This window comes from Sus scrofa, chromosome 18 (genome assembly GCF_054392235.1).
Source record: "Sus scrofa isolate SSC_HxYL_T2T_F1_AM1 chromosome 18, Sscrofa_HxYL_maternal_Yorkshire_Landrace_v2.0, whole genome shotgun sequence".
NCBI classification, from domain to species: Eukaryota; Metazoa; Chordata; class Mammalia; order Artiodactyla; family Suidae; genus Sus; species Sus scrofa.
In genome coordinates, this window is record NC_139400.1 from 47,209,984 (window position 1) to 47,237,252 (window position 27,269).

Here is a 27,269-nt window from a genome sequence, read left to right on the forward strand (position 1 = left end):
GCTATTCACTCTCTCTAAATCTATTTCTCTCCTTTTTTTTTGAATCCATTCCAGTTAAGTTTTTACCCTACTGCTCCACCACGGTTGCTTTTATCAAGATCACCAGGAAGCTCCATTTTCTAGGATGTGGTGGGGTAATACAGAAATAAATAGAATAATATGAAAGAAGAACACTATGAGTATTAACAAAAACCTGGAAACACTCAAATATCCATATTATAAACTTGAGTATTTCTGTATAATAGAGCATTATGCATCTGTCAAAAAGAATGGGGAAGACATCTTTATACTGCTAAGGAGTATTCTCTAGGGTGTAGTGAGTGAGAAAACAAGCTGCAGAAGAGGAAGTATCTTTTTTTTTTTTTTTTTTTTTTTTTTTTTTGGTCTTTTTTGCCTTTTCCAGGGCCACTTTCGTGGCATATGGAGGTTCCCAAGCTAGGGGTCTAATTGGAGCTGTAGCCGCCGGCCCATACCACAGCTACAGCAACTCAGGATCGAATCCGAGACTGCAACCTACACCACAGCTCATGGCAACACCAGATACTTAACCCACTGAGCAAGATCAGGGATTGAACCTGCAACCTCATGGTTCCTAGTTGGATTCGTTACCCACTGAGCCACGACAGGAACTGGAAGTATCTTGTACTACCTTTTACGCGAAAGGGAAATACAAGTGTGTATTCAGATTTGTTATATTGTTAAAAATGATGGAAGAGTAATTCAGAATTATAGAGGAAGGGGGTAAAGACAGAAGCTAAACCTCTTTTTACCTTGTCCTATAATTTTTACTTTGTTTTCATGAAGTTATAAATTATTTTTAAAAATTAAATAGAAAAAAATAATCTCTAAATGGTAACAAAATAATTTAACAATGTCAGGATGGTGACATAGCTATGAGGAGAATTATTCCAAGTAATTTTGAAACAGTATTTTGACTACATGTCTCTACTAGGATATGTCTAAGGACGGAAAAAAAGCAATAAGAATCTTAAACTTTGTCCAGTGTTGATATTTTTGATATTATACATACTAGAATAAAACATATAAGTACTTTTGCTCACGGCCTACGTTTGTTAATGTCATTAGCAAAAGAGATTTTCAGGGTAAGAGAGTACAAATAAAATAAGTAAAACCAGTGTATATTTAAGTTGGAAATATCAGTGTATACTCAGGGTTTAAGTTTCTTTTTCTCAAAAGCCACATGTTTTCTAGCTCTCCGTGAAGAATCTTAGAAATAATGACAAGTAACAATAGGCACTCTTAAATCCCAGCTTTTGTCTTTAAATGTCATTTCCCATTAAAAGAAATTGAGGCCCCTCGAGCAGTGCTGATTCTGGGCCTGGAGAACGTAATGTGGAAGATGAACCTGAGGCATTTGGGGCCAGAAAGCAGAGAAGCTATTAGCAACTAGAGAGGTCATGTCAAAGTGACTCAGGAGCCACCCTGAAGGGACTCCTACTGGCCAAAGATGGTGCAATTTGAGGACTTGGGGAGTGGGGAGAGATGGCAGTACACTGAAAAACATGAAATTCCACATGCTCCTAATGATACTTAAACCAAAAGTTTTTAGTCTCTTCTGGAGTTGCTTGGGCACTTATTCTGAAAACTGATAAAGGGAATCAGTTGAGCATTTTTGGTGTCTTTCCTGTATAATCTAGGTAAGCAAATGGTTGATGAGGTGAGGTAAAAGTTCTCTTAAAAAAAGAAGCACAGCTAATAAATACTGAAAGAATTACAGAATTAGAAAATAATTTTCTACCCCTAATTAAATAATGGCTCTAGGCAGTTGGATCTCGGTAGTTTATCAGGTGAATGATGGCAGACTTTATAAGGGATGAATCAGGCTAACATTTGAACCCTCTGATCAATCTTAACATGACTGAAAGTCAGCCAAGACACATGTGCTAATCATGATGTGATGCAACAGGAAGTTTTCTTGTCAAACAAGAAAGAACCTGAATTTAATCAACCCTCTAGCTCTAACTGCATTATACAGAGACTACAGCACATGCTATACAATACCAGCAGGATATAGTCACCTAGATCCAGACTGCAACATGTTTTCTACAAATAAATAGGGAAAAATTTTAAAGTAGAAACTTAAAGATTAAAAAAAAGTTAACAACCCAGTCCCATGTGTGAGCTTTGTTTGGATTCTGATTTAGACAAAACACCCTAAAAAGGTTTCCCATTTTTGAGCAAGTGGGAAAAATTGAGCTGTGCTGGATATTACATAATAAGGAATTAATATTTATTTTGGTGAATGTGGTAATGTTTTGGTTAGTTGGATAATTGGAAAAAACTGTTGAAGATATATGCTATTTTTTTATAGGTGAAAAGAAATGATATGTGGTATTTGTTTTAAAACTTTCTTTCTCTCCAAAAAGGAAATTGTGGGGGCAGGTGAAACAGGAATAGCAGAATGTTGAATAATTGTTGGAGCTGGATATTTGGAAATTCTTCAAGATGATACCTGGGAGTTCATTTTATTCTCTCCACTTTCTGTATGTTTGAGAATTTTTGTAGTAAAGTAAAAAAAAAAAAAAAGTCATAAGAAAAGACTGCTGTTTTTAATACAGAATGATGATATGACATAAGTATCTATGTACCAGTTTGGACTGGTGAAAAAAATGATAGTTTATACTTATTACTTCAGATTGCAGCTGAAGTAATAAGTATATCAGGGAAAATTATAAAGTGCTACACAATTCATCTTGTCCGGGGGTTAAATCAGTCTTTATCTACTTGCAGTTAACTTATGCTATATAATTTACTGTTTGTTCCCCACTCAATATTTTTATGTACTGATTGAAGTTTCAAAATTTGTGATATGCATTTAAAAACAACAACAACAACAACAACAACAAACCTCCTGGAGTTCCTGTTGTGGCTCAGTGGAAATGAACCTGACTAGTATCCATGTGGATGCAGGTTTGATCCCTGGCCTCACTTGATCTGGCGTTACACTGAGCTGTGGTGTAGGTCACAGACGAGACTCGGATCCCGCGTTGCTGTGACTGTAGTGTAGGCCAGCAGTTACAGCTCTGATTCGACCCCTAGCCTGGGAACCTCCATATGCCGTGGGTGCGACCCTTTAAGAAAGAAAAAAAGACAACCCCCCTCCCCAAAAAAAAGCAAACCCACCAATAAACCTCCTGTGTTGTATTAGGTTGTTTATATATAGAAATTTGTATATGTACATTTTAGGAGTGGCACACTTAAAAATACTTCCAGGGAAACTTAGATTATGCCTAAAAGCTAAGTATCTTTGAAGGACAACTGTACTTTTCCCTTGATCTTTGGTACCCAAGGACCCCTGAACCACAGATCTTACTCAGTATGACTCTATTTGTGGTTATTTTAAATGTAAGATGCATTTTTAGTAGCTGTGTTGTATATTATAGTCTATTTTTATAGTCTGTTTGAAAATTATTGTTGTTATTGCTTGGGTTTGACATGTTCAATAATTCTCACTGTAGCTAATATTTAATTGTTTTAATAGAATTCAAGGAACATTTGCCTGTTTCTCAGTTATGAATAGGAGGTCTTATAGGGACTCTACATAAATGCTTTAATTTTAAATACTTTAATGCTAGTAGTGTTAGCACCTAGCAGGTTTATTATAAGTACAAAATAAGGCAGAGATAACCAGAACATGTTTCCTATGTGGGGTTACATATGGAGATGGCAACTGAATTTCCATGCATTTTAGTTGATTTTTCTTTAGTGTTCTGTTTTTGAAAAATGTATGAAGGTATTCATGAGAATGGCAAGAATAATAAAAACTGAAGTAGTTACTTAATGCTAAACTAAATCCAAATGGCTCTTAAATTAAAAAACCAATAAATTGTACTGTTAGTAAATAAATTGTAATGTTAGTAAAGAGGAAAATAAATGTTAGTAATAAAAATAATTTTTATAATAATAATAAAAATAATAATAATAAATGTTAGTAAATAAATTGTAATGTTAGTAAAGAAGAAAATAAATCTCCTTATATATACTTTTGATTAAAAATACTGACAAAACAATGTAAAATAACACTGGTGACCTTGAAATTTTATCCCATTGTTGACTGTTAATAGAAAATCAGCTACCTTCTCTTCTTACGGTCTTGAAGATTTTAAATGTCACATGCATTGCATTATAACTGAAAAGACAAACTTCCAATTTACTTTTTTCTCCTATTTTAAAAACAATTTGGTATTTACCTGAATTTTATTATATCTACAGTAGATATGCTACCATTTGCTATACTCTTAATGTCTTAAGTGGGATTTGGAAAAACAGAACTTTTAAGTAATGTCAGTTTTCTGTTTATTTGTGCCTAAAGGGAGTTTTACTTTACCCATATTTAGGCCTCTTATTCCCAACCTTCAATTTGTATAATTAGAAAAAGTTGAATTCTTTTCTTTGTCCCATTTCTTAGTTGACGAAGGATCAGAGATTGGTGTATTCGGGCAGACTGCTTCCTGATCATCTGCAGCTGAAAGACATTCTCAGAAAAGTAAGCTTTTCTACCACTGTTTGATACCAGATACTCAAGAGTGTCAGAGGAGATATGTTCTGAAGTGTCATTGATATCCATTCAGTTTAGTTTTTAGATACTTAAAATCAGCCCTTTTGGGTAGCATAATAGGTGATTCTGATTGCTTTAGGTAGCAATTTTGTATATCCATCTGATAGCTAAGTCTATCAGGATTATATATTTGTGTTCAGGGATTTGTTGTCTTGTGTAAGAAAGCAGTATTAACTCACCAGTAGTGCAGGAGTAAAGTGCTCAAGCAGTGGTGAAGGATTTTCGAGGATAATATGGTCTTCTCTTTTAAATCCCCCATTGACCAAACTACATGATGTTTTACTACAAGTTAACTTGGGTTAGGAGGTTAATTTCAAGATAGGCTATAGAAGGAAGTCCACTTAATCCATCAGTTAGCAAACTTTGAATGCTGGTACTTGGAATTAAAATATATTTTGGTACAGTTTTTTGACAACTTGAATGCTAGTTATTTTAATAGTAGCTTTTCGCTCATGTTTATTTGTGGAATTTATACTTTTAGAACATTTCTGCATTTGAGATTCTTTTTGCTTGTGAATGTAGTGGAAGTCCGAATATATAGCCTTTATATTTTGCTTTAGATCTTTGACTTAATTAACTCTTAATGTTTTTTCAATATCCCTATTCTGATTTAGAAGATTTCTGGCCTCTCCTGTATGTTTATGATCACCTGTGGGAAAGTTTAAAAAATTTTACACTGATATATTCCTTCTGTTTATGTAGTTGACATTTTAGCTTTACCCCTGTGACATTTTGCTGTCATTTTCATTTTAATCATGTAGTTTCAGGTTGCCAAAGTGGTTTAATAACCTCTCTCTCACTCTCTTTTCCTCTCTCTCAAAAAAAGTGGACTTTTCAGCAGATTTCCCCCCTCTCTTTTCTTAATAGACTTTATTTTTTTAGAGTAGTTTTAGGTTCACAGCAAAAGTGAGCAGAATCTATACATTCTGAGATTAACTCTGTGCCTCCCGCCTCCATGCATACACAACTCCCCCCACTAACAGTGTTCCACAGCAGAGTGGTATAGTAGTTGATGCCTACAGTGACATCATTATCACCCCAAATCCATAGTTCATATTAGGATTCACTCTTGGTGTTGTACATTCTATAGGTTTTAATAAATGTATGATGACATGTATCCACATCGTAGTATCATTCAGAATATTTCACTGCTTCCCAAATCCTCTTTGCTCCACCCATTCAATCTTTCCCTATTTTTATCCTTAAAAACCTTTTGGCTACATCCTCTCTGAAATATAGATTTGTTTATTATTTTAACCCAAGGATAGCTAGAGTCTGCACATACATACTTCTTAAAGGGCTTTTGCTGCCAGAAATGGTTTCTAACCAGAAGACTTAAAATAAAAATGCTTCAGGCAAAGAGCTTTTATGCCCCTTACCATAAAATATTTTGAACAGTATGTTTACATTTTGAACAGATCTTTGAAATGTATAGCCTTTAACTTTTTTTTTTTTTTTTTTTTTTTTTGGTTAAATGCTCTCGTTACCTTTACCTGCTTAGTTATAGAATGTTCTATAAAATGTTCTACAGAAATGTTTCCCAAAGGTGAATGAATACTACGAGCTAACTGTGGTTAATATGACCTTTGAAACTAGGTTTGTAAGGATAAACATCGTATACTTGGATGCTTTTTAATATTCTGTGTTCCCAAGCTAAGGGGACCCCCCTTGCTAGGCGTACCTCATGTCATGCTGCCTCTGGGAATGCCTTTCCTTAGCGTCCTAAGCCCTGTTAACCTCTTTCTGTAAACCTCTAAAGCAGTTGTAGTTTGTGTTTCTCAGTTTTGTACAAAAGACTGTTTTATGTATTTCTCGAGTTGTGCTCTAATGTGCTAGTCTGTTCTTCTAACAGTATCCTTAGCCTCTTTAGGGGAGGGGCCGACTCCTGCCCTTTCTTGGGTTCACCTCAGAATTAAGCACAATCTTAGGCTTATGGTAGACAATGAATTCTTAGTTTCTGGGAGCTTTATTTCTTTTTCTCACAACTGGGCATCTTTCTTTTCTTCCTGTCCCCCTTTCCTTTATCATTTTCTGATTTCTTTCTTTTTTTCTTTTTTTAAAGTTGCTGAGCCATCCTTTGTTCTTCTCTGCTCTCATTTATTCTCTTTCTGTCTTATTTTCTTGCTCTATGCCTAACTATAAATATGCTCATGAAATTGCTAGGTTAAAATGCCAATTCTAATCATTATTAGAATATTTTCATTCAGTCATAGTCATAGAGTTATGGAAACACATTTGGAATATTTACAGAATATAGTTCAAATATATGTTGTATGTCTGTGTACAAGTGTTAGAGAAAAAACATTTTTTGACTTAAAAAATAAAACCCTATTGTTAAAATTAAGACAAATGAGATTATGGTGAAATTATTTGAGTTTCTATATTGCTGTAAGGGCCCAACTAATGAAAACATTTCACTACTTAAAAGTTTATAGGTCTCAGCGTTGATGTGACTATTACAGTTCTGATATTAAAAGTGCTAGGTTTTTTATATTGAAATAATAGATTGTGTTGACATAATTTTTCAGCAGTGTTTGCTTCAAGACTCTTTGGTATACAAGATAATTATTTTTTCATACTCCTGAATATTGAGACCATTTTCTAAGCATGGAGAAAATACTGAAATCAGCAGAGACCTGACTTACCTGCAAATGATAACAATTTATTGCTGGTAAAAGCAATAATGTGCTTCCTGTGCTAGGAAGGACTTAAGTTCTGAGTTAAGTATTTCCAGTTAGCTACTGACTTTTTTGAGCTGTGTATCTTCCAGTACTACCCTTAAGACATAATCTTCTTTAATTTTAGCAAGATGAGTATCATATGGTTCATCTAGTGTGTACTTCTCGGACTCCTCCCAGTTCTCCAAAGTCCAGCACCAGTAGAGAAAGTCATGAAGCATCGGCATCCAGCAGCAATTCTGTGAGTTGTTTTGGGAGGAGTAAATGTTGAAGTTTTCTGGTTATCCTTTTTTGCCTCTGAAAACTAAGTGGAAAACAAAACATTGGGAGCTTGTGGGTTGTGAGACTGTGTTTTGTCAAGTTAAACTTCATTTTTTTAGAGATCTAGTGCGCAGTGTTATCCTTTGAAGCCTGTTTCCCCATATGTCATAATTTCTTATATGGCAGGTCAGTAAGAGATCCCGTCTTTAAGGGTTTAATTACTGAAATACTCAGAATTATGATATGGTTATATAACATAAACTCCAGGGCTAATAGTTCATAAATATTTAAGGTATTGGATGTAGTATATTTAATCAAGGTAGATTAAATTATTTAAACTTTAAGTTTGCTAAATCTTCTTAAAGTAGATTGCTTGGTCAAAAATTTTATTTTTGGAGTTCCCGTCATGGCGCAGTGGTTAACGAATCCGACTAGGAACCATGAGGTTGCGGGTTTGATCCCTGGCCTTGCTCAGTGGGTTAAGGATCTGGCGTTGCCATGAGCTGTGGTGTAGGTCACAGATGCAGCTCGGGTCCCGTGTTGCTGTGGCTGTGGCGTAGGCCGGTGGCTACAGCTCCGATTTGACCCCTAGCCTGGGAACCTCCATATGCCTCAGATGCAGCTCAAGAAAAGGCAAAAAGAAAAAAAAAATTATTATTTTTTTAAATGACTGGTTTTGAGGAGTTCTCTGGTGCTCAGTGGGTTATGAAAATCTAAAAAAGTATCAAAGGAAAATTAAGTTGAGTTCCTTTTAATTTTTTTATGGCTGAGAAATTTCAGTGGGATTTGAAAATGTGTTAAAAATCCGTTCATGAAAGAATTATCTAATAAGGCCAGAAATAATTAATTCTAGAGAAATTAGGCTGTGCTGCCAAATGGCTAGGCCTTTCTTCTGCTAATTTTTTAATAAACACCATATTTTGGTGGTTTATTTAATAGGAAATCTTTCCAAAAAGAAGTCTTTTCCAGGTTATGTGTCTAAAAATCAGGCTCTCCAGTAAGGTATTAGGTGTCTATTAGGTGTGGAATAACATCTTAAGCTTTTGTTATTTTTGCTAAAGATCAGTGTCCTTGGGACCTTTCATATGGCAGAACTAAGAAAGGTAGACATGCAAAAATATGCTGTCAATAGGAAGGCAGTACAAGTAAATGCAATTTTAGCAAACTTGGAAGGATGTTGAAATTATATTGTATCCAGCTTTTTAAAGTGGGTACTTTATATAAAATATAATTGTGTATTAAGCTTGACGAACTATTTTCAAACAGCAGCAAATTGAAGTGGTCTTCAAGGGGTTATATTTTTTGAGGTTATTGAATCTTTGTGTTACTGACATCATTGAAACATGAGAATTTAAAAATCCTATTTGGGAATTCCCATTGTGGCTCAGCAGAAACAAATCTGACTAGTGTCCATGAGGAGGCAGGTTCGATCCCTGGCCTCACTCAGTGGGTTAAGGATCTGGCATTGCCGTGAGCTTTGGTATAGGTCACAGACATGGATTGGATCTGTTGTCGTTGTGGCTGTGGTGTAGGCCAGCGGCTACAGCTCTGATTTGACCTCTGGCCTGGGAACTTCCATATGCTGTGAAGGGTGGCCCTAAAAAGACAGGGAAAAAAAAAAAAAAAAAAAAAAAAAGGGCAGTATTTGTTGGTGATATCTATAAGCCAATAGAATTTTGGAACTGAAAGGAATCTTGAAAATCTAGTTCAATCTTATTTTTTATAGGAAATCTGAGATTTGGGTTTAAGTGAATTTTAAGGTTATATTCCTTGTTAATTTCAGAATTAACACCAAATTCTAGCATGTTCCTCAGTATTTTAAACCAGGGTGTTACTAATAGCATGTTATACAGTAGCAGGCACATAGTAACTGTTTAAGTGACACAGTAATTAGTACCATTTATTGATGACTCTGTGTGCATCATGAAAAGAGCTTTGTGTGCATTAATTTAATTTTCACAAATTTTTGGTCATTTTTTGTGTATAATTATAACTCAGCCTTTTCTAGTTGAGAAATGGACTGTTGCTGTACAATTAAGTGATTTTGATTTTCTAACCTCTTTAGTTTCATAAGAATTAAAATATCTGTTATGCTGGCACACAATTCAAATCAGTAAATTCCTAAAATTCACTCTTTGTAGAGAGATTTCATAAATGTATTTTTAGCAATGTGCTTATAGTCTTCTGATTGTAACAGATTAAATCTCCTGGAAAAAATAATCATATTTTTGTTGTAGAGTTCAGATCAGTCAGGATCATCAACTCCATCATCCAGTCAAGAAACCTTGTCTTTAGCTGCCAGTTCTTCCTCAGAAGGATTGAGGCAACGTACCCTTCCACAAGCACAAACCGACCCAGCACAGAGTCATCAGTTCCCATATGTAATGCAGGGGTGAGTAGAACCGTGGTAGCTGTGGGCCTCGTAAAAACCTGTGACTCCAGACTTTCATGTTAGCCTCCTTTCACTAATCAAAGTACATTTGAAATTTATCTATATCCCTGATTATATGTTTTGTGAATTAGAGGGTTAGATGGAGCAGTGCTTTTGAAAGCTGGTCGTACATTAGAATTGCCGAGGGCAGTGCTTTTCATTCTCTAATGTTTGGAGATCTCGTTAAGATGCAGGTTCTGATTCAGTAAGTCTGATGGGGCCTGGGATTCTGTATTTCCATCAAGCTCCCCAGTGATGCTGGTGCTTCTGATGCTTAGACTATACTTTGAATGGTAAGGATATAGGTGACTAAATTTTTTTTTAACTCAGTCTCACTATAGATATACTCAAATTAGTCTTCTGGGGAGCAGATGCATGAGTGAGATTGTTTTTGGAAGAGTTTGGGCCCAGTAATCTGTTTTTATAAAGTTGCACGGGTGTTTATGATCAGCCAGGCTTGGTAACAACTGAGGTAGAGTAAAACTGTGATGTACTATGAAGATAGGTTAACCATTGCATGTTATCTAGAGTCTTTGTTAGAGAAGTTTACTCAGAAAGCTTACAGTGGCTCTCTCATAGTTAGCAATGACAACAGGCCTCTTGGGTTAGGCAGTTTCAGGGGAAATGCAGCTGACAGCCACGGCACATCTTTCATACAGCTCAGAGAGTAGGATCTTGGAGACTACAGACTTGGGTTATGTCTGAAACCAGAGTACTTTTGAAGTAAAGGAAACATGAATAATAGGTAGTGATAGTTGTTTTGCGTTGCATATCATGCTGTGGGACTGCTCTGTGTGACAGTGCTCTAGATCCATGATGGTGAGAGGCTGGAAATAAGGAGATGGCTAGGACCTCAGAATGGTAGTAAGTGATATAACCAAGGAATAGCCACTGACTGTTTTGTCAAACAGGATATAATAAACATACAGGTATTCTTCGCTTAGAACTTTAAACCTAATTCAATTCTTAATGTAGAAAAACAAAAGCTGAGTATATAGCAAAATGTTAAAAACCTCATTTGTCTTATGTTTGCTTGTTTGTTTGCTTGCTTTTTAGGGCTGCACTTGTGGCATATGGAGGTTCCCAGGCTAGGGATTGAATTGGAGCTACAGCTGCTGGCCTACGCCACAGCCACAGCTACACCAGATCTGAGCTGTGTCTGTGACCTACACCACAGCTCCCGGCAATGCCAGATCCTTAACCCACTGGTCAAGGCTAGGTATCGAACCTGCAACCTCATGGTTCCTAGTTGGATTCATTTCTACTGTGCCACGATGGGAATTTCTGGCTCCTAAATCTGTACATCCACTAAGCTATACTGCCCTTCTGATTTAAACTAAGCATTAGTCATCTAGTAATAGATTATCTTAGTGAAATTCAAATCTTTTAAGGTTTTTTTTGCTTATCATCTTAATAAACATTTTTAGCAAAATAAACACTATTTCAGATTTTTCCAATCTGTTTTACTTACTTCTAAGATTTAAAAGCCTTTGTCTCCAAAGTTTTTTGATTTCTTCAACAGCCTAGTTTAGAAAAAGTATTAATCTTTTCCAAAGATATCCATGATCTTATTCTGAAGACCTGCAACCATATACACTGTTTTTATTACAAAATATGTTCACTGTAAGTATGAGAGTTAAAAATCTTATTGTTCAGAGATAACTGTTATTAACTTGTCATTATATATTCTTCCAGGTTTATTACAGCTATAATATTCTCACTTTCCACCACCACTACCACCATATTTGGTAAAAATTAGTAAAATCATTTCATGAACTAAGAGGAATTGAACGGCATTACTCTGCAAAAAAGACAGGAAACGAATCACCGTCATAAGAAAGCATTTTAAGCCACTGTTCTAGATTGTAAACCCTGAGAACACTGTTTTTCAGTTTTGGTTTGTAATAATCATTTTTTGAAAACAAAAATAGTCTCATAGGATACTTTATAAAAGTCTGTAATCAGCCTCATTTAAACACTTATTTTGATAAGAAGAACTGCACATTCAAGAACATAAGATAGGGAGTTCCCATCATGGCACAGCAGAAGCAAATCCGACTAGGAACCATGAGGTTGTGGGTTCGATCCCTGGCCTTGCTCAGTGGGTTAAGGATCCAGTGTTGCCATGAGCTCTGATGTAGTTCACAGAAGTGGATCAGATCCTGTGTTGCTATGGCTGTGGTGCAGGCTCGTAGCTGCAGCTCGGCTTTAACCCCTAGCCTGGGAACATCCATATGTTTGTGCGGCCATAAAAAAAAAAAAAAAGAAAGAAACAATACCATGTGATCTAGCAACTCCACTTCTGGGTATTTATCTGAAGAAAATTAAAACACTTAATTCAGAGAAATGTATGTATCCCCATATTCATTGCAGCATTATTCACAATAGCCATTACAAGGAAGGAAACAACCTAAGTGTCCATAAATAGATAAATGGATAAGGAAACTGTACATATAAACAGTGGAATACTATTCACCTTTAAAAAAGAAAAGTTGTACTAGTTTACTCTCGCAATAGCAGTTGTTAAAAGAGCCCAATTTACCATACCTTTAAAAATATATGCTTGGCCAGTATGATAAGTTGGAATGTCTTTATTTTAACTTGAGACATGTTAAAGAGACATTCTTTTTATTTTGTTTTGTGAAATACTTTTCTCTTGGCATGTTGGTATTTTAGAAATTCATTTGTGACAGCTATTTATCTAAAAGGATATTAATAATTAATACTTATTGAGCACTTAGCACAAGCATAAGTGCACAAGTGCATTGGATTAAGTACTTAGACATGGTTTATTGCATTGGGCTTTATACCAACTCTGGGATCTAGGTACTGTTCTCTCCCATTTTATGAATGAGGAGAAAGAGGCGAAAAGGTTATGTAGCCTGTCTTTGTGCACTGAAGTGGTCAGTAGCAATTAGAATTCAAATCCATATCTGACTTGAAAGTATAGACTTGTTTGAAGTGGCTGTCTTTTCTATCATTTGTTTCAATATATTTTCTTAAGTTATCATTTGTTTTTTGACTTCATTTATAATGGTGGTTCTCACCCCTCTGCTTTCCCATTTCAAACTTTTCTCCGGTCAGATTTTAAGTGTTGGTGACTGAATAAGCAGATTTGTCTGTATGAGGACTTTGTGGCTTTATTCAGGAAACATTTACTTTAGAATTTGCTGCAGCTAGGCACTGAAGACAGGAAAATGAATTATGTAGTTGCCCTCAATGGAAGTGGGTCAGATCGGCAAATAAATTCCCATCCACTGATGTGCTATCATGGTCTTGAAAAAAGTTCTGTGGGAGCTGGAGGACGGGGTGACTCTCTGCTTGGAAGAGTCAGAGGTGGTAATGTTTGGGCTGATTTTAAGGGAGGTTTACCAGGGAGAACAAAGCGAGTGTGGAGAATCTTGAAAAGGCATATTCTGGAAACAGAGTGGGGACTTCCATGAGGTAGCTGCATCATTGCACAGCATGGTGGGGGAAATAAGGTTTTCTCTGAAAGAATTTGTTTCTAATTGTTGAAGTTTTCAGTTCCTTTCATCTCCTCTAAAAATTCTTAACTTTAAAAAGCATGCTAATGAATGGCTGTTGGTGTAGTTTGCAAGTACAGATTTTTGAGCAACAGTCTTTCAGGTTCTTGCTTTTGTCATAATTTCTATGGTACTTACCATCCCCATATGTTCCCATGGACTTCCCTTGTCCCTTTTCTCTGTGTTTAGTTTTCATACCATAGTACTAACTGATATAGCCCACCTGGAAAGGAAAAAGGACCTATCAGAACTTGTGCTATCAGATGATTTTCTCCCACCTGTATGTATCCATAGTTTCCTCACTGTGACTTTCTCTAACTTGGTAAGTTTATCCTCTTACTTTGTTTTCCTTGCATAAAGAATATGACATTTTGTATGGAGTCAGATATGTTACATTCCAAATAGCAATATTTTTCTTATTTTTGTTATTTTATTTGGTTCTCAGCAAACAAACAAACAAACAAAAAAACCCATTTAATTATTTGAATTATAAAAGCAGTATATTTGGAGTTCCCGTCTTGGCTCAGTGGTTAACAAACCCAACTAGCATCCATGAGGACTCAGGTTGTATCCCTGGCCTCGCTCAGAGGGTTAAGGATCTGGTCTTGCTATGAGCTGGTGGTGTAGGTCGCAGACGCGGCTCAGATTCCACGTTGCTGTGGCTGTGGCATAGGCTGGCAGCTGTAGCTCTGATTAGACCTATAGACTGGGAACTTCCATATGCTGCTGGTGTAGCCTTTCCCCCCGAAAAAAGACACACACACAAAAAGCAATGTGTGCATATTACAGGGTTTGGGAAAAACAGTAGGGGAAAGGGGCAAATTACCCATCTAGTTACCTAAAGACAACTATTTGTTAACATTTAGTATTTCCTTCCAGTATCTTTTTCTTCACAAATGATTTTCTTTAATGTAGTTGTACTTTTTTACCATGTTAACATTATGTTTTAATGTTGAAAAATTAATTAACTGAGATTTACAAGTTACTAGATTAAATAGTTGCTTATGATCAGTACTAACATTCAGCTTCAGCAACTATTAATAGGTTATGATTCTTCCACCACTCCCTCTTGCTCCTCCTTTTTCCCTTGGGCTGGAGTATTTTTAAAGTAAAACCTAGACATCATATCACTTCTTGCAAATACTCTACTGTGCATTTGTAGCAGATAGACAAATATGGACTATAAGAATCATTATACCATTAGAACACTGAACAGAATTAAAAATTCTTTAATATCATTTAATACCCATTTGTGTTCCATTTTCCCTGATTGTCTCAAATGTCTTTTCAAGGTTTGATTGGATCAGTGTTCAGAGAGATTGACTTACATCAATGTTTCTTCAGGCTCTTCTAATCTAATCCCTATCCTTCTTTCCTTTTTTTACTTTATGCCTTTTCTTTTGTTCTGTGCAGCTTCCCGCAGTAGTCCAGATTTGGCATCTTTGTGGCATCATTTAGTATTTACCTTTATTTCCATATTGTGCCTATAAACTAGTAGTTAAATATAGGATTGATTAAATTCAATTAAAGTTCAACTTTTAAATTTTTATTTTTATTGTGGCTTATGTGGTAAATATGAATATTAAATAACTTTATAAAACATTTTGCCAGTTGACTGACAAATAACAACGTAACTTTCAAATTTTAGAATCTTAACATTATTGAACTTTGTTTCTTACTCATGTAGTAGTCTGATTCTAGTGTTTTATCATTCCCACGGAGGTGCTTTTTCTCCATCTGGTGATTTAAGAACCCAGGGTTTTTCCGCTTTGTGTCCTTTCACCTCATAAGGGCTTGGAGTTTATCTGTATATACTTGGCAAATGGGGAGAAAAGAGCATAGGGAAACACACTTACTTTGTAAATGCCTTGCTCTGGAAGTGATACATGCTATTTTCCCTCATATTCCCTGAACAAGAACTAGCCACATAGCTCAGTGAGTTGCAGGAGGAGTTAGGAAATGTAGTTCAATACATACAAACACTCAAAAGAGGAAGCACAAATTTTGGGGAATACATCAAAATTTCCCTCCTTAGCAGTGATAATAACACTTTCCCCCCTTAGCAGTGAAAATAACAATACTTTATTAATATTTGCTTACTTTCTGCCAGACAGTATTTGATGTGATTGATAATTATATATATTATATACACACACACCTACATATATATATAACTTTGTGGGTTGGAAATGTTCTTTTTTTTTTTTTTTTTGTCTTTTGTTGTTGTTGTTGTTATTGTTGCTATTTCTTGGGCCGCTCCCACGGCATATGGAGGTTCCCAGGCTAGGGGTCGAATCGGAGCTGTAGCCGCCGGCCTACGCCAGCCAGAGCCACAGCAACGCGGGATCCGAGCCGCGTCTGCAACCTACACCATAGCTCACGGCAACACCGGATCGTTAACCCACTGAGCAAGGGCAGGGACCAAACCCGCAACCTCATGGTTCCTAGTCAGATTCGTTAACCACTGCGCCACGACGGGAACTCCTGGAAATGTTCTCATACCTATATCAGGAAACAGACACGGAGGATACTCCAGAATATATTTTACAAAAGACTTCCTTTTGACAGAAACTGAATCTTACTCTGATTTTTAATAAGAAATAGTAAATTGTATTTATATACAATACTAAAGTGGAATGTGCATGGAAATGTAGATCAAAGAATAAAAATTGTACTAAATTTAAAAACATTGGATGTATCATGAAATACGTCATGCTTCTTTTACAACCAATCCCATTTTAAAAATTTTCACACATGAAATTATTTCATGACTAGTAGATGTTTTCAAATACAGTTTTTAATTGATAAATACTAGACATCTGATTGCTATATCATATGTTTTTATCATGTAAAGAGATAATTCCCAAAGATAATGAAAAGTCAGTTTTCTCTATATGCCAGTGCTTCTGATTTTGATTGCTTTAACCTAAAGACTTTGTTAATTTCTCTCAGTCTGCTTTGATTTGAGCAAACCAGGAAAGGGTTTATTATCTATTTGATGACTGAGTAGCCTACTTCAGGCCATTAAAAAGTATTACTTAGAATAACTGAAAATTTGCAAAACTGCTGAAGTTATTTTTTATTACAGACTAGCTAGAGGACACAAGAGAGTATACACATATTAAAACATGAAATCATTTTTCATTTCCATTTCTACACTTTTTTTTTTTGTCTTTTTTGCCATTTCTTGGGCTGCTACTGTAGCATGTGGAGGTTCCCAGGCTAGGGGTCAAATTGGAACTGTAGCCACTGGCCTACACCACAGCCACAGCCACAGCCATAGCCACGGCAACGCGGGATCTGAGCTGCATCTGCAACCTACACCACAGCTCATGGCAACGCTGGATCCTTAACTCACTGAGCAAGGCCAGGGATCGAACCCACAACCTCATGGTTCCTAGTCGGATTCGTTAACCACTGAGCCATGATGGGAACTCCATTTGAACAACCTATCTGATTAAGCCCCTATAGGTTGTGTTTTCTGTATATCTGTTACAGATAGTGTGATGAATAGCTTTGTGTGTTTATCACTTCAGTTTTTTGCCATTTAGGAGTTCTCTTGTGGCGTAGCAAGTTAAGGATCTGGCATTATCAATGCAGTGGCTCAGGTCACTGCTGTACCGTAGGTTCCATTCTGGGCCCAGTAACTCCCACATGCCATGGGCATGGCCAAAAAAATAGTAATTTTGTGCCATTTATATTTAGAATAGATTCCTAGAAGTGGAAGTAGGTCAAAGTAGATGGATCAAAGAGTAAACGCCCTCATGAGAGTGGAATTAAAAATAGGCAGTTTCTGCATGATGGTAAGTGCTGTGATAAGGTCTTCTCTTGCTTTTTAATCATGAGCTATTGTCCCTGTTGTCACTTTCTCTTTGTAATTAGGGGAAAGGAGGCTGGGAATGGGAGTAGCTTGAATGGGTTGTTCCTAATGGGTTGTACAAAATTTTAAAGGGCAGAGATATGAAAATTTTTTTCTGTATTCCATATTTCTTTAAGCAGAAGAAATTTTTCAGAGAGCAGAATTCCTTGGGCAGTTGGGTATAAGTGAACATTTTAAAAGGTATTTTATTTTATGAAGTTGTTTTTTGAAGCTTTATTCCATTTTATCCTCCTAGCAATGAGCTGGATTTTACTTGTGCTCCTTGCCAACACTGGATATTGGCCGACTTAAAAAAATCTCTATCTTGGAGTTCCCGTCGTGGCGCAGTGGTTAGCAAATCCGACTAGGAACTATGAGGTTGCGGGTTCGGTCCCTGCCCTTGCTCAGTGGGTTGATGATCCGGCGTTGCCGTGAGTTGTGGTGTAGGTTGCAGACGCGGCTCGGATCCCGCGTTGCTGTGGCTCTGGCGTAGGCCGGTGGTTACAGCTCCGATTCAACCCCTAGCCTGGGAACCTCCATATGCCGCGGGAGCGGCCCAAGAAATAGCAACGACAACAACAACAAAAAGACAAAAAAAAAAAAAAACTCTATCTTTATTTTATTTGCATTTATTTGATGTTTTAATGATTACTTCCATTTCTATGAGTTCTTTATATAGAAAAGACATTAATTACTATTTATTGCAAACATTTCTTTCTAAGCTCTGTCTCTTTAAATTTTATGTTACCTTGTGTGTTGTCTTTTTTGTGCTTTCTTATTGCTTATAAGTTAGGAAAGCCTTCCTCCAAAGATTTGATAAATGATCAGTTCTAGTTGCTTCTAGATTTTCTGTGGTTTAACTCTTAATACTTGATTTTAGTCCATTTGAAACTCATCTGAATGTGGAATGAGGTGAAACTTTAAACTCCCTTCACCCAACCACCAATTTGGTCATCATTCTTCGCAGCTCCAAATAGTAATCCTCTATTGTGTTGTTTAATTACACATCCTATAGAATATTTTAAATTCTACAGGATTAATAATATATTAAATTCCACAGTAATTTGTTTCACTGCTCTGATGTATTTTAATAATAACTTTATACTTTTTTATCAAATAAACCCTTTATTTCTTGTTTTCTGTAGAGTGCCAAATGCATTTTTTTTCTGAAGAATAATTAACACAACTGAAAGTTGTAGTGTACCGGCCTTGGCCTGGAATGTATCTTAGCAATTATATAGTCTTGTAGTTTTTAACTTACTGGAGAGAAAGGGAAGAAGCCTATTGGAATCATCTAGGGGAATTTATTAATTTTTTGACAACATATTTTCAGTAATCATATTTATCTTTTTGGCTCCAGTAGGGTGAGGTGGGAAGCTATAGTAATTGTTTTCTAAGTGATTGTTAGTGGCCTTTTCTTCCATTGACCTTTAAAAACAGCAACAGAGTCCAGCCTTCACTTTTACAGTTGAAGCAATGGACTTGTGTGAGGTTACATTTCTTTTTAGTGGTAGAAATTGGTTGAACTCTACTTTTAGGGGGATGAGTTTTTCTTAGTTGAAAATACTGAGAAAATTTAATAGATACAGACTCATATTGTTGCTAGCTAATATTTGACTTAGATAGTTTTCAGATTTGCCAAATGCATCAGTTCATTGGTGGAAGTGCCAAAATCTTTATACGGATGTTTTCTAATACATCTCTGCTCCAGTAGTATGGCTTTCTCTCCAGGTTTGATCACTAATTGAAATTTTTTTTTTTTTTTTTGTCTTTTTGCTATTTCTTTGGGCCACTCCCACGGCATATGGAGGTTCCCAGGCGAGCGGTGAAAATCGGAGCTGTAGCCCCTGGCCGATGCCAGAGCCACAGCAACGCGGGATCCGAGCCGAATCTGCAACCTACACCACAGCTCACGGCAACGCCGGATCCTTAACCCACTGAGCAAGGGCAGGGACCGAACCCGCAACCTCACGGTTCCTAGTCGGATTCGTTAACCACTGCACCACGACGGGAACTCCTGAAATGTTTTTAAAGGAATATCTAGGGAAAGGTTCTTTTCCTCTTCTTATGCAGAATTTATTTATGAAGAGCTGGGGAAGAACTGTCTTGAAGGCGTCTCTGCTTTTCCTTCTTAATTCAGTATGTGGGAAAGTTTGGGAAGTGGCAGGGAAGGCTGTTTTTAGGAGGTAGAAGGATCTTCCTTATGGCTCCTATGCTGAGGTTATATGTAGGAGAGTTGATACCTTATTTAGTACCAAGTTGCCTTAAGTACAGTTTGTTGGTAAGTTTTATCCTCCCAAGCTTTTCTAAATTTGGTTTCTATAATCCATTTTATTAATTGTATATTAACATTCTTTAGAATATTAAAAATTAAAGTTCATGAATTTGTTAATTATCCTTTTCTCCCTCTGGATAGACCAAACTGATGTTAGCTAAAGATAAAATTAAAGTAATATGAAGAAGGAAAATTAGAAAATTGACAAATTCTGAATTTACTTATATGTTTATCCCTGCCTTGATGTATGTGAATATCTGCAAATCTCACCTTATAGGCTTTGGAGTCATGTTTAGAGTTAGGGGTAGGGGAGAGTGAGATTAAAAATAGCTAACCTTTGGAGTTCCTGTCATGGCCCAGCGGAAACGAATCCGACTAGGAACCATGAGGTTGTGGGTTCGATCCCTGGCCTCACTCATTGGGTTAACTATCCAGCATTGCTGTGAGCTGTCGTGTAGGTTGCAGACGTGGCTCGGAGCTGGTGTTGCTGTGGCTGTGGTGTAGGCCGGCAGCTGCAGTTCCGATTAGACCCCTGGCCTGGGAACTTCCATGTGCCCTGGGTGCAGCCCTGGAAGAGGCAAAAAGGACAAAAAAAAAAAGCTAATCTTTAGCGAGTATAGACTAACAACTCTGTGAGGAAGATTCTCTTATTAACCCCATTTTAGAGATGAGGAACCTGAGGAATAGAGAAGTTAAATGTGACATTCCACAAATTGTAATGAATTAATAGAATTTTAACTACTTTAGGAATGCATGTATAAATATATTCTGCTAGTCCTGGTTAACTAAAACATATTTTATAGATTTATATAGTGTTCATTTTTATTTTATAGCTGATAGCTAATGTATTTTAATGTATTTGAAATAATATTTTATTACGGAAGTAAAATACCATTTGGCTAATTCCCTCAAGTATAGGGTTTTGGTTCTCAAGAAGAATGCACTAAAAATACAATGGAAGTATTTTTTGACTTCTGTGTTGAAATGAGAATATAGCAAAGGTTTAGGCTTGCCACACATTTTGTGGATGATTTGCTTAATTTCCCATTAAAATGGGGCTGTAATGTTAGTTGTTAGTTAACGTAAGTGTTAATTGTATACTTGGGGTCACAGTCAACTTATATAAGCCATGGTAACTTACTTGAGGAATGTTGAAAATAAGTTTGGTTTTTTTCAGTAAAATTTAATATATTTTGTCAATGGGTGACTTATAGTTCAGAAATAAAAATGAAGAGAAATGCTTTCAACTTCTAGAGCATTCAGAGACATTTCTTCATTACTCCATTGCAGAAATGTAGACAACCAGCTTCCTGGGCAAGCTGTTCCGGCTGGATTCCCAGTGTATCCTGCTTTCAGCCCATTGCAGCTGCTCTGGTGGCAACAGATGTATGCTCATCAGTATTATATGCACTAGTAAGTTAATTTGAGTTCATTTTTTTACTCACTGTGATATTTTCCTTATTTTCTTTTTTATTCTGAGTAATTTGATTTGGGATTTCATTGACTGATGTATTTCAGTGGTTTTAAAAAATTAGTTTAAAATGATTTGGCTAAAGGAAAAAGTGTTCACACCCAATTTACATCAGCTTAACCCATTTTAGCAGCATTATATTTAGCTGTATTCAGATCATTTTCTCTATTTAAGAGGAAAAAACTTTACTAGAACATTTTATCTAATGAAGAGGAAAACACTGAAGACAGTGTCCCTGGAAGGCAGCAAATCTACTTGAAGGTCGATGTTGAATGAAAAAGGGGATAGAAGGAATCCTGTCAGGGAGGCGCAGACGGGGAGGCTAATCCGCTTTCTGGACTGTCAGTATTTTAGTAAGTTTTGCTTCTGGTCAGCAGAGAACACTCTTAGCACCAAATACAGTTTCTCAGCTTTCTTTCTTCTGTATTCATTTAACATTTCTAGCTTTTCTTTAATATTCACCTCTTCTTGTTTCTGTGATTCTGTTATTCTCTTCATTCTTTCTTTCTAACCACTCATTTTATGTCCTTTGATAAGCTGTTTTTTTCCCTTTTTCTAAATGGTGACATGTTTTGTTCAGTTAGACAGGTTTTTGTATACTTACCATGTGCCTTATGATACTCAGTCTGGTAGGAAAGACAGATTCAGTCCTGGGCTAGTCCTCTTGGATTTCCTTCTTCTTGGGCCTTAGTTTTTAATCTCTCTGTGATGACTCCCAATTCTTCATCTCCTGTGCCTCATTTTGTGTCTCCACTTAATTGTTGGAGATTTCCGTAGAGAAATTTTCCTTTCCCTTAAATTCACTGTGTCTAAAATTAGATTCTTCTTGACTTCCTTGTCAGTGAAATGGTCTCTTCTTAATCATCCTCCAAGCTTTTAACTTTAATCAGCTTTGATTCAGGCTTCTGTTATCTCTGAACCCAACAATTTACCAAGATGAATTAGTATGTTGTTTCTAGCTTCTGTCCTTCCCTATATCCTACTTAACAATATTTTGCAGATCCTTTTTCATATTAGACTCACTTTACTGCAATTACTCTTTCTCCTTTTAGGCTCTTACTATATATTTCATTGTACTTACTGCTGGGTTAACTTGCTTAACACACAACTGAGTCCATCATTCTCCAACCCCTAAAATATCTGATGGCTCTCTTGCTTACAGTGTGAAGCGTGCATCCTTATCCTTCCTCTAGACCTTACTCCATAGGATTATCCTGCATTGTCAACTTCATATCCTAATGCACTCCTATATAACCCCTTGGCTCCAGGCAGGCTCTTCATGCCATGGTAATAGTTATCATTTGAGTGACTGCTTTGTCCGTAGTACTCTGCTAGATGCTTTATACCCCTTGTCTTGTAACCTCATAAGAACTGTGTAAGATTCTTGGTGGTTTTCTTTTTCTTTTTTTTTTTTTTTGGTCTTTTTAGGGTCACACCCACAGCATATGGAGGTTTGCAGGCTAGGGGTGAAATCAGAGCTGTAGCCAGCAGCCTATGCCACAGCCACAGCAACGCCAGATCCTTAACTCACTGAGTGAGGCCAGGGATTGAACATGCGTCCTCATGGATACTAGTCAGATTGATTTTTGTTTTCTGCTGAGCCATAGACAGGAACTCCAAGATTCTTATCATAGGTTGCTACTAAACCATATAATCTTATGCACATTATTTAACTTCTGAGCCTCAAGTTCTCGCCTTTAATGAAATGGCTCACCTATGAATCAGAATGTCCATGAGATAGGAAGTGTTTTGGAAACAAAGATGTCTTCTACATACTGTCTTAAATAGGCTTTTGTAGCCTGGAAAAGTTCTATTTTATTTTGCTAGCTTGATTTTAAAACTTTTTTTGGTTTGTTTTTTTGTTTGGGGTTTTTTGTTTTGTTTTGTTTTGTTTTGTTTTTAGGGCTGTACCTGTGGCATATGGAAGTTCCCAGGCTAAGGGTCTAATCAGAACTGCAGTTGCCAGCCTACACCATAGCCACAGCAACACTGAATCCAAGCCGCATCTGTGACCTATGCATGGGAACTCCTAAAACTTTTTATTATAGAGAAATTTCAAGATATAAAAAGAATAGTAAAATGAATCTATGTGTTCTTATCACCCAACTTTTCAACATTTATCAATTCATGACAGTCTGGTTCCCCCTACCCCCCACCTTGCTGAATAATTTAGAACAAATTTCAGACATATTATCATTTTACAGGAAAAGTTATTCTGACTTGCAAGAAATCAAATTATAAGCAAACTTTAGGACCACAATTCTTTATAAGTTGACAAGAATATACCAGTGCTCTCCAGATGGAGTTCCCAAAAGTCAGGATTGGGCTTGAGGGATTGTTATCTGGAATTTAGTTAATATTTTAAGATAGTAATACAAGTCATTTATCACTGAGAGTGGGCACACAGGGTTATGATTAATATACATTTTTAGACAAATATTTTAAAACATGGGTAAGTGTGTTGGAAAAAAAGACCCAGTCATTACATTACAATTTAGTGAAAGAGAGAAAAGATAGGAATTAACATGGTGTTCCTATCTCTTCCCCTCTTCCCGGCCATCCTAGACTACCAGGCTAGGGGAACATCCTTTCCTGAGCTACTTCTACCATCCAGGTTGGCTCCACTTTCCCACTGGGATTTATGCTAGGAAATGTACAGGAGTTGTGATATTCCCTATTAGATTTATGAAACATACATATGGCTCCCCAAGAAGTTTTGAAAAATAGGACATAATATGATAAAGGTTTTTGTCTTTTTAATATTTATTTTGGTGAATATTTCAGTCAAGCTGCAGTTTCAGCACAGGCCACATCAAATGCCAACTCAGCCCAGCCTGCTGCTTCACAGCCTCTAAACTTGGCACACGTTCCTGGAGAAGAACCCCCACCAGCTCCAAACCTAGTGGCCCAAGAAAATCGACCCATGAATGAGAACGTTCAAATGAATGCACAGGGAGGTCCAGTGCTAAACGAAGAAGACTTCAATCGAGACTGGCTGGACTGGATGTACATGTTCTCACGAGCTGCAATTCTCCTTAGCATTGTATACTTCTATTCTTCCTTTAGTCGCTTTATCATGGTAATGGGAGCCATGCTACTGGTTTATTTGTGAGTGATGTTCATTCACTTTTTGTGGTTTCTTTTAATTACTTCCTAAAACTGTTCAGCACAGAATCTGGTGTGTGGTAGTGTGTTCTGAATGTTGAGTGAAGGGACATGAATGTTGGGCTTCTGACATCTGGCATCAAAAGCAAAGCAGGTTATGTGTAGTAAGAATGTTTATCAGTTGTCTAGAAGCAGATTTTTTTCCTTTGCTGTATTTTATAAAGATTGTTATAGACATGTTCTATCAATTATTTAGAACTTGAAGAGCATGTGATGTAGTCTTACACAGGATATTCTTTTTTGTTAATTACAGTTATCAATAGTAGGTCCTATAGGCATAGGTCAGATTTTTTTTTTCATGAGTAGACGAACTTTCAGTTGCCCCCTTTACCCCAAGAGGCCAACAAATATATACTTAAATTTCATTTTGAATAATACCAAAAAATGTCTGATATGTCTTGATATCTTAGTATGTCTTAATATCTAGTATAGACCCCATTAAGCTCATGATAGACTTTAGACTTAAATTGATTCCTTTTGCTTTTATTGCTTTGAGAAGGGTAGTTCTTGGCCTGAAGTAGATTTGGTTTTTTCATTTATCGTAATTCTAATCATTTTTCTCTTGTAGGACACTAATGCTTTATAGGTTTACATATAAAATAGTTCAACTTACTTTCTTTTCTCTTTATTTTACTGAATAGACACCAAGCTGGATGGTTTCCTTTTAGGCAAGAGGGAGGTCAGCAACAGGCTCCCAACAATAATGCTGAAGTTAACAATGATGTGCAGAATGCAAACAACCTAGAACTTGAAGAAATGGTATGCTAATGAGGTTTTTGTATACTTTAAATAAATATAGATGTTTCCTAAGCACTGTATGAGACCAGCACAATCAAAGAATTTTGAGGGGTTCCATAGTATTCGTAGAATGAAGTGTGAAGAAAAGTTAAAGTTCGCACGTGTAGAATATAATACCGAGTCAGTCATATATTGGAATTCAGTGGAAAGAACTAACATCATTCTTCCTAAAAATAGCCTAGAAAGAAAATTATGCAAAAAGTGAGAATTTATTATTTAAATTGGCAGTTATCCCTTTGAACTTGAACAATGAGGAATTTATCAGTTTTGGACTTAACGAAGGTTTCTAATGACCAGATAGTTCCACTTCTCTATTATATGCTCATATTCCTTCATTCGTTTTAAATTTTTTTTAGGGCTGCACCTGTAGCATGTGGGAGTTTCCAGGCTAGGGGTCAAATCGGAGCTACATTGCTAGCCTACACCACAGCCTGTGGCAATGCTGGATCCTTAATCTACTGAGCAAGGCCAGGGATTGAACCCAAATCCTCAAAGATAGTAGTTGGGTTCATTAACTACTGAGCCACAATAGAAACTCCCTTATATTCCTTATTTGGGAAGAATTTAACTCTTTCCTTTTCTGTCATGAGTTAATGCTGACTGACTGTTCAGATCACTTAGGAATATGTTTCTTGTTTTGTTTGAAAGGAGCGTCTTATGGATGATGGGCTTGAAGATGAGAGTGGAGAAGATGCAGGTGAAGATGGCAGTGCAATTCAAAGGCCTGGATTAATGGCGTCAGCTTGGTCTTTTATCACCACCTTCTTTACTTCACTGATACCAGAGGGGCCTCCCCAGGTTGCTAATTAGACCTGAAAAACTGTGCCAGCTGCAAAGGAGGGTCTGAATTTAGGAAAGTGTTTTAAATAACAGTGCAATTTCAAAAAATTTATTACTTTCTTTTCATCATCATGTACAGGGGTATTTTTTTCTTTAAGCTTCTCATGCATATGAATATTTTAAGCACAAATGGACTACTAAATGTGTGATTTTTTAAAAAGGTCCTAACAGAACATAGCGTAACAGTATTGGTCTTCCAGGTTTTATTAATTTCATTTATGCGTATTAAACCAAGACAGGCCTGTTTGTGTAGCTTATTTCTTTAAAGAGCTGCTTCACATATAAATGTCTATAGCTAATAGCCCAGCCCCTCAATGTATAATTTGAAGAAATATATCTATTTTCTGTGAATTATCCTGAAAGTTTTAAACTGAATGACCTCATAGTTTTTAACAAAGAATATTATTTACCTGAAATGTGCTAGTAGCATCTTTCCCAGCCATAAAGCAATAAACTTCTCAGTAATCTTAATTTTGAAATTTGAATAAATGGAAACTTTCTATTTTAAGGGCATGCACCCCATCAATTGGAATTAGTACTTTAAAAAAAATGGCAGCTCTTCAATGGAATTAACAGTGATATAAAATGTTTGATATGGGCAGTACTTTTATAAAATAAGATATGCTGGAAATCGCTCCCTGTAATTTTTTAAAATAAAAGGTCAATTATGGTAAACTCTCTTATGGATATTTATTCAAACTCTTCTGTAATATACCCATTACATGTAAAAATATATGTAAATTTCAGTAGTTGTTGGATTGCTAAAGTCTTCAGGGTCATTTTTACCTCTTTCCATTCCAGATGGATATCTTGTAGTTCTCAGGTGGTTTGAAACTTCATTAGTTTATTCAAAAATCCCTGTGAAAGTCAATGCAGTATTTCATAAGAAAGGAGTAAATATCTTATATAGTAGCCAATTAAAATTGAATAAATGAGAATAGGAGAACATACCATGGAGGAACTTTATCTCACATGAAATGTATTATAAAGTTATATATGGTCCTGGTACAGTAGTATATGATTAGATAATAGAATAGAAGATTAAGAAGACGTCTATGAATTGTTCTCTAAACTGTTTACTTATAAAGTTTACATTTCAAGGAGTAGTTGGTTACCCCTTTGAAAAGTAAAATTAGCTTTCTGTTTATAGATGTCAGTCAGAACATTAAGACTGAATAGGAGTAGTTCAACAATGAAAATGCTGATAGAAAATATAGATGAATACTTACATAATATTAGGGTGATAAAATACCTTTGTGGTGGAATCCTTAAAAGAAAAGGTTGTTTGTGTGTGTGATGTTTGACATATATAATTAAAAGACAAACAGGAAAAAAATATAAAAAAGGTGAAAAGCAAGTCTTAAATTGAGCATTTAAAAAAAAAAAAA

The 27,269-nt window shown here is 36.2% G+C and overlaps 1 protein-coding gene across 3 annotated transcripts in view; it reads left to right on the forward strand.

Annotated features, from left to right (window-relative positions):
* The window catches only part of HERPUD2 (HERPUD family member 2), a 41,054-nt gene extending 14,498 nt beyond the window's left edge, over nt 1-26,556 (forward strand). For 2 of the 3 annotated variants that reach the window (XM_021078631.2, XM_085005835.1), the window contains exons 2-8: nt 4,430-4,507; nt 7,385-7,498; nt 9,756-9,910; nt 20,898-21,020; nt 23,863-24,186; nt 24,885-25,002; nt 25,690-26,556. In XM_021078631.2, coding sequence (XP_020934290.1) covers nt 4,430-4,507; nt 7,385-7,498; nt 9,756-9,910; nt 20,898-21,020; nt 23,863-24,186; nt 24,885-25,002; nt 25,690-25,851 — 1,074 coding nt within the window. In that variant the 3' untranslated portion in view covers nt 25,852-26,556. Of the gene's footprint in view, nt 1-4,429; nt 4,508-7,384; nt 7,499-9,755; nt 9,911-15,668; nt 16,719-20,111; nt 21,021-23,862; nt 24,187-24,884; nt 25,003-25,689 lie in introns of those variants that run through there. The other variant, XM_085005836.1, reaches the window with a different exon arrangement.
* The last annotated feature ends 713 nt before the right edge of the window (nt 26,557-27,269 follow it).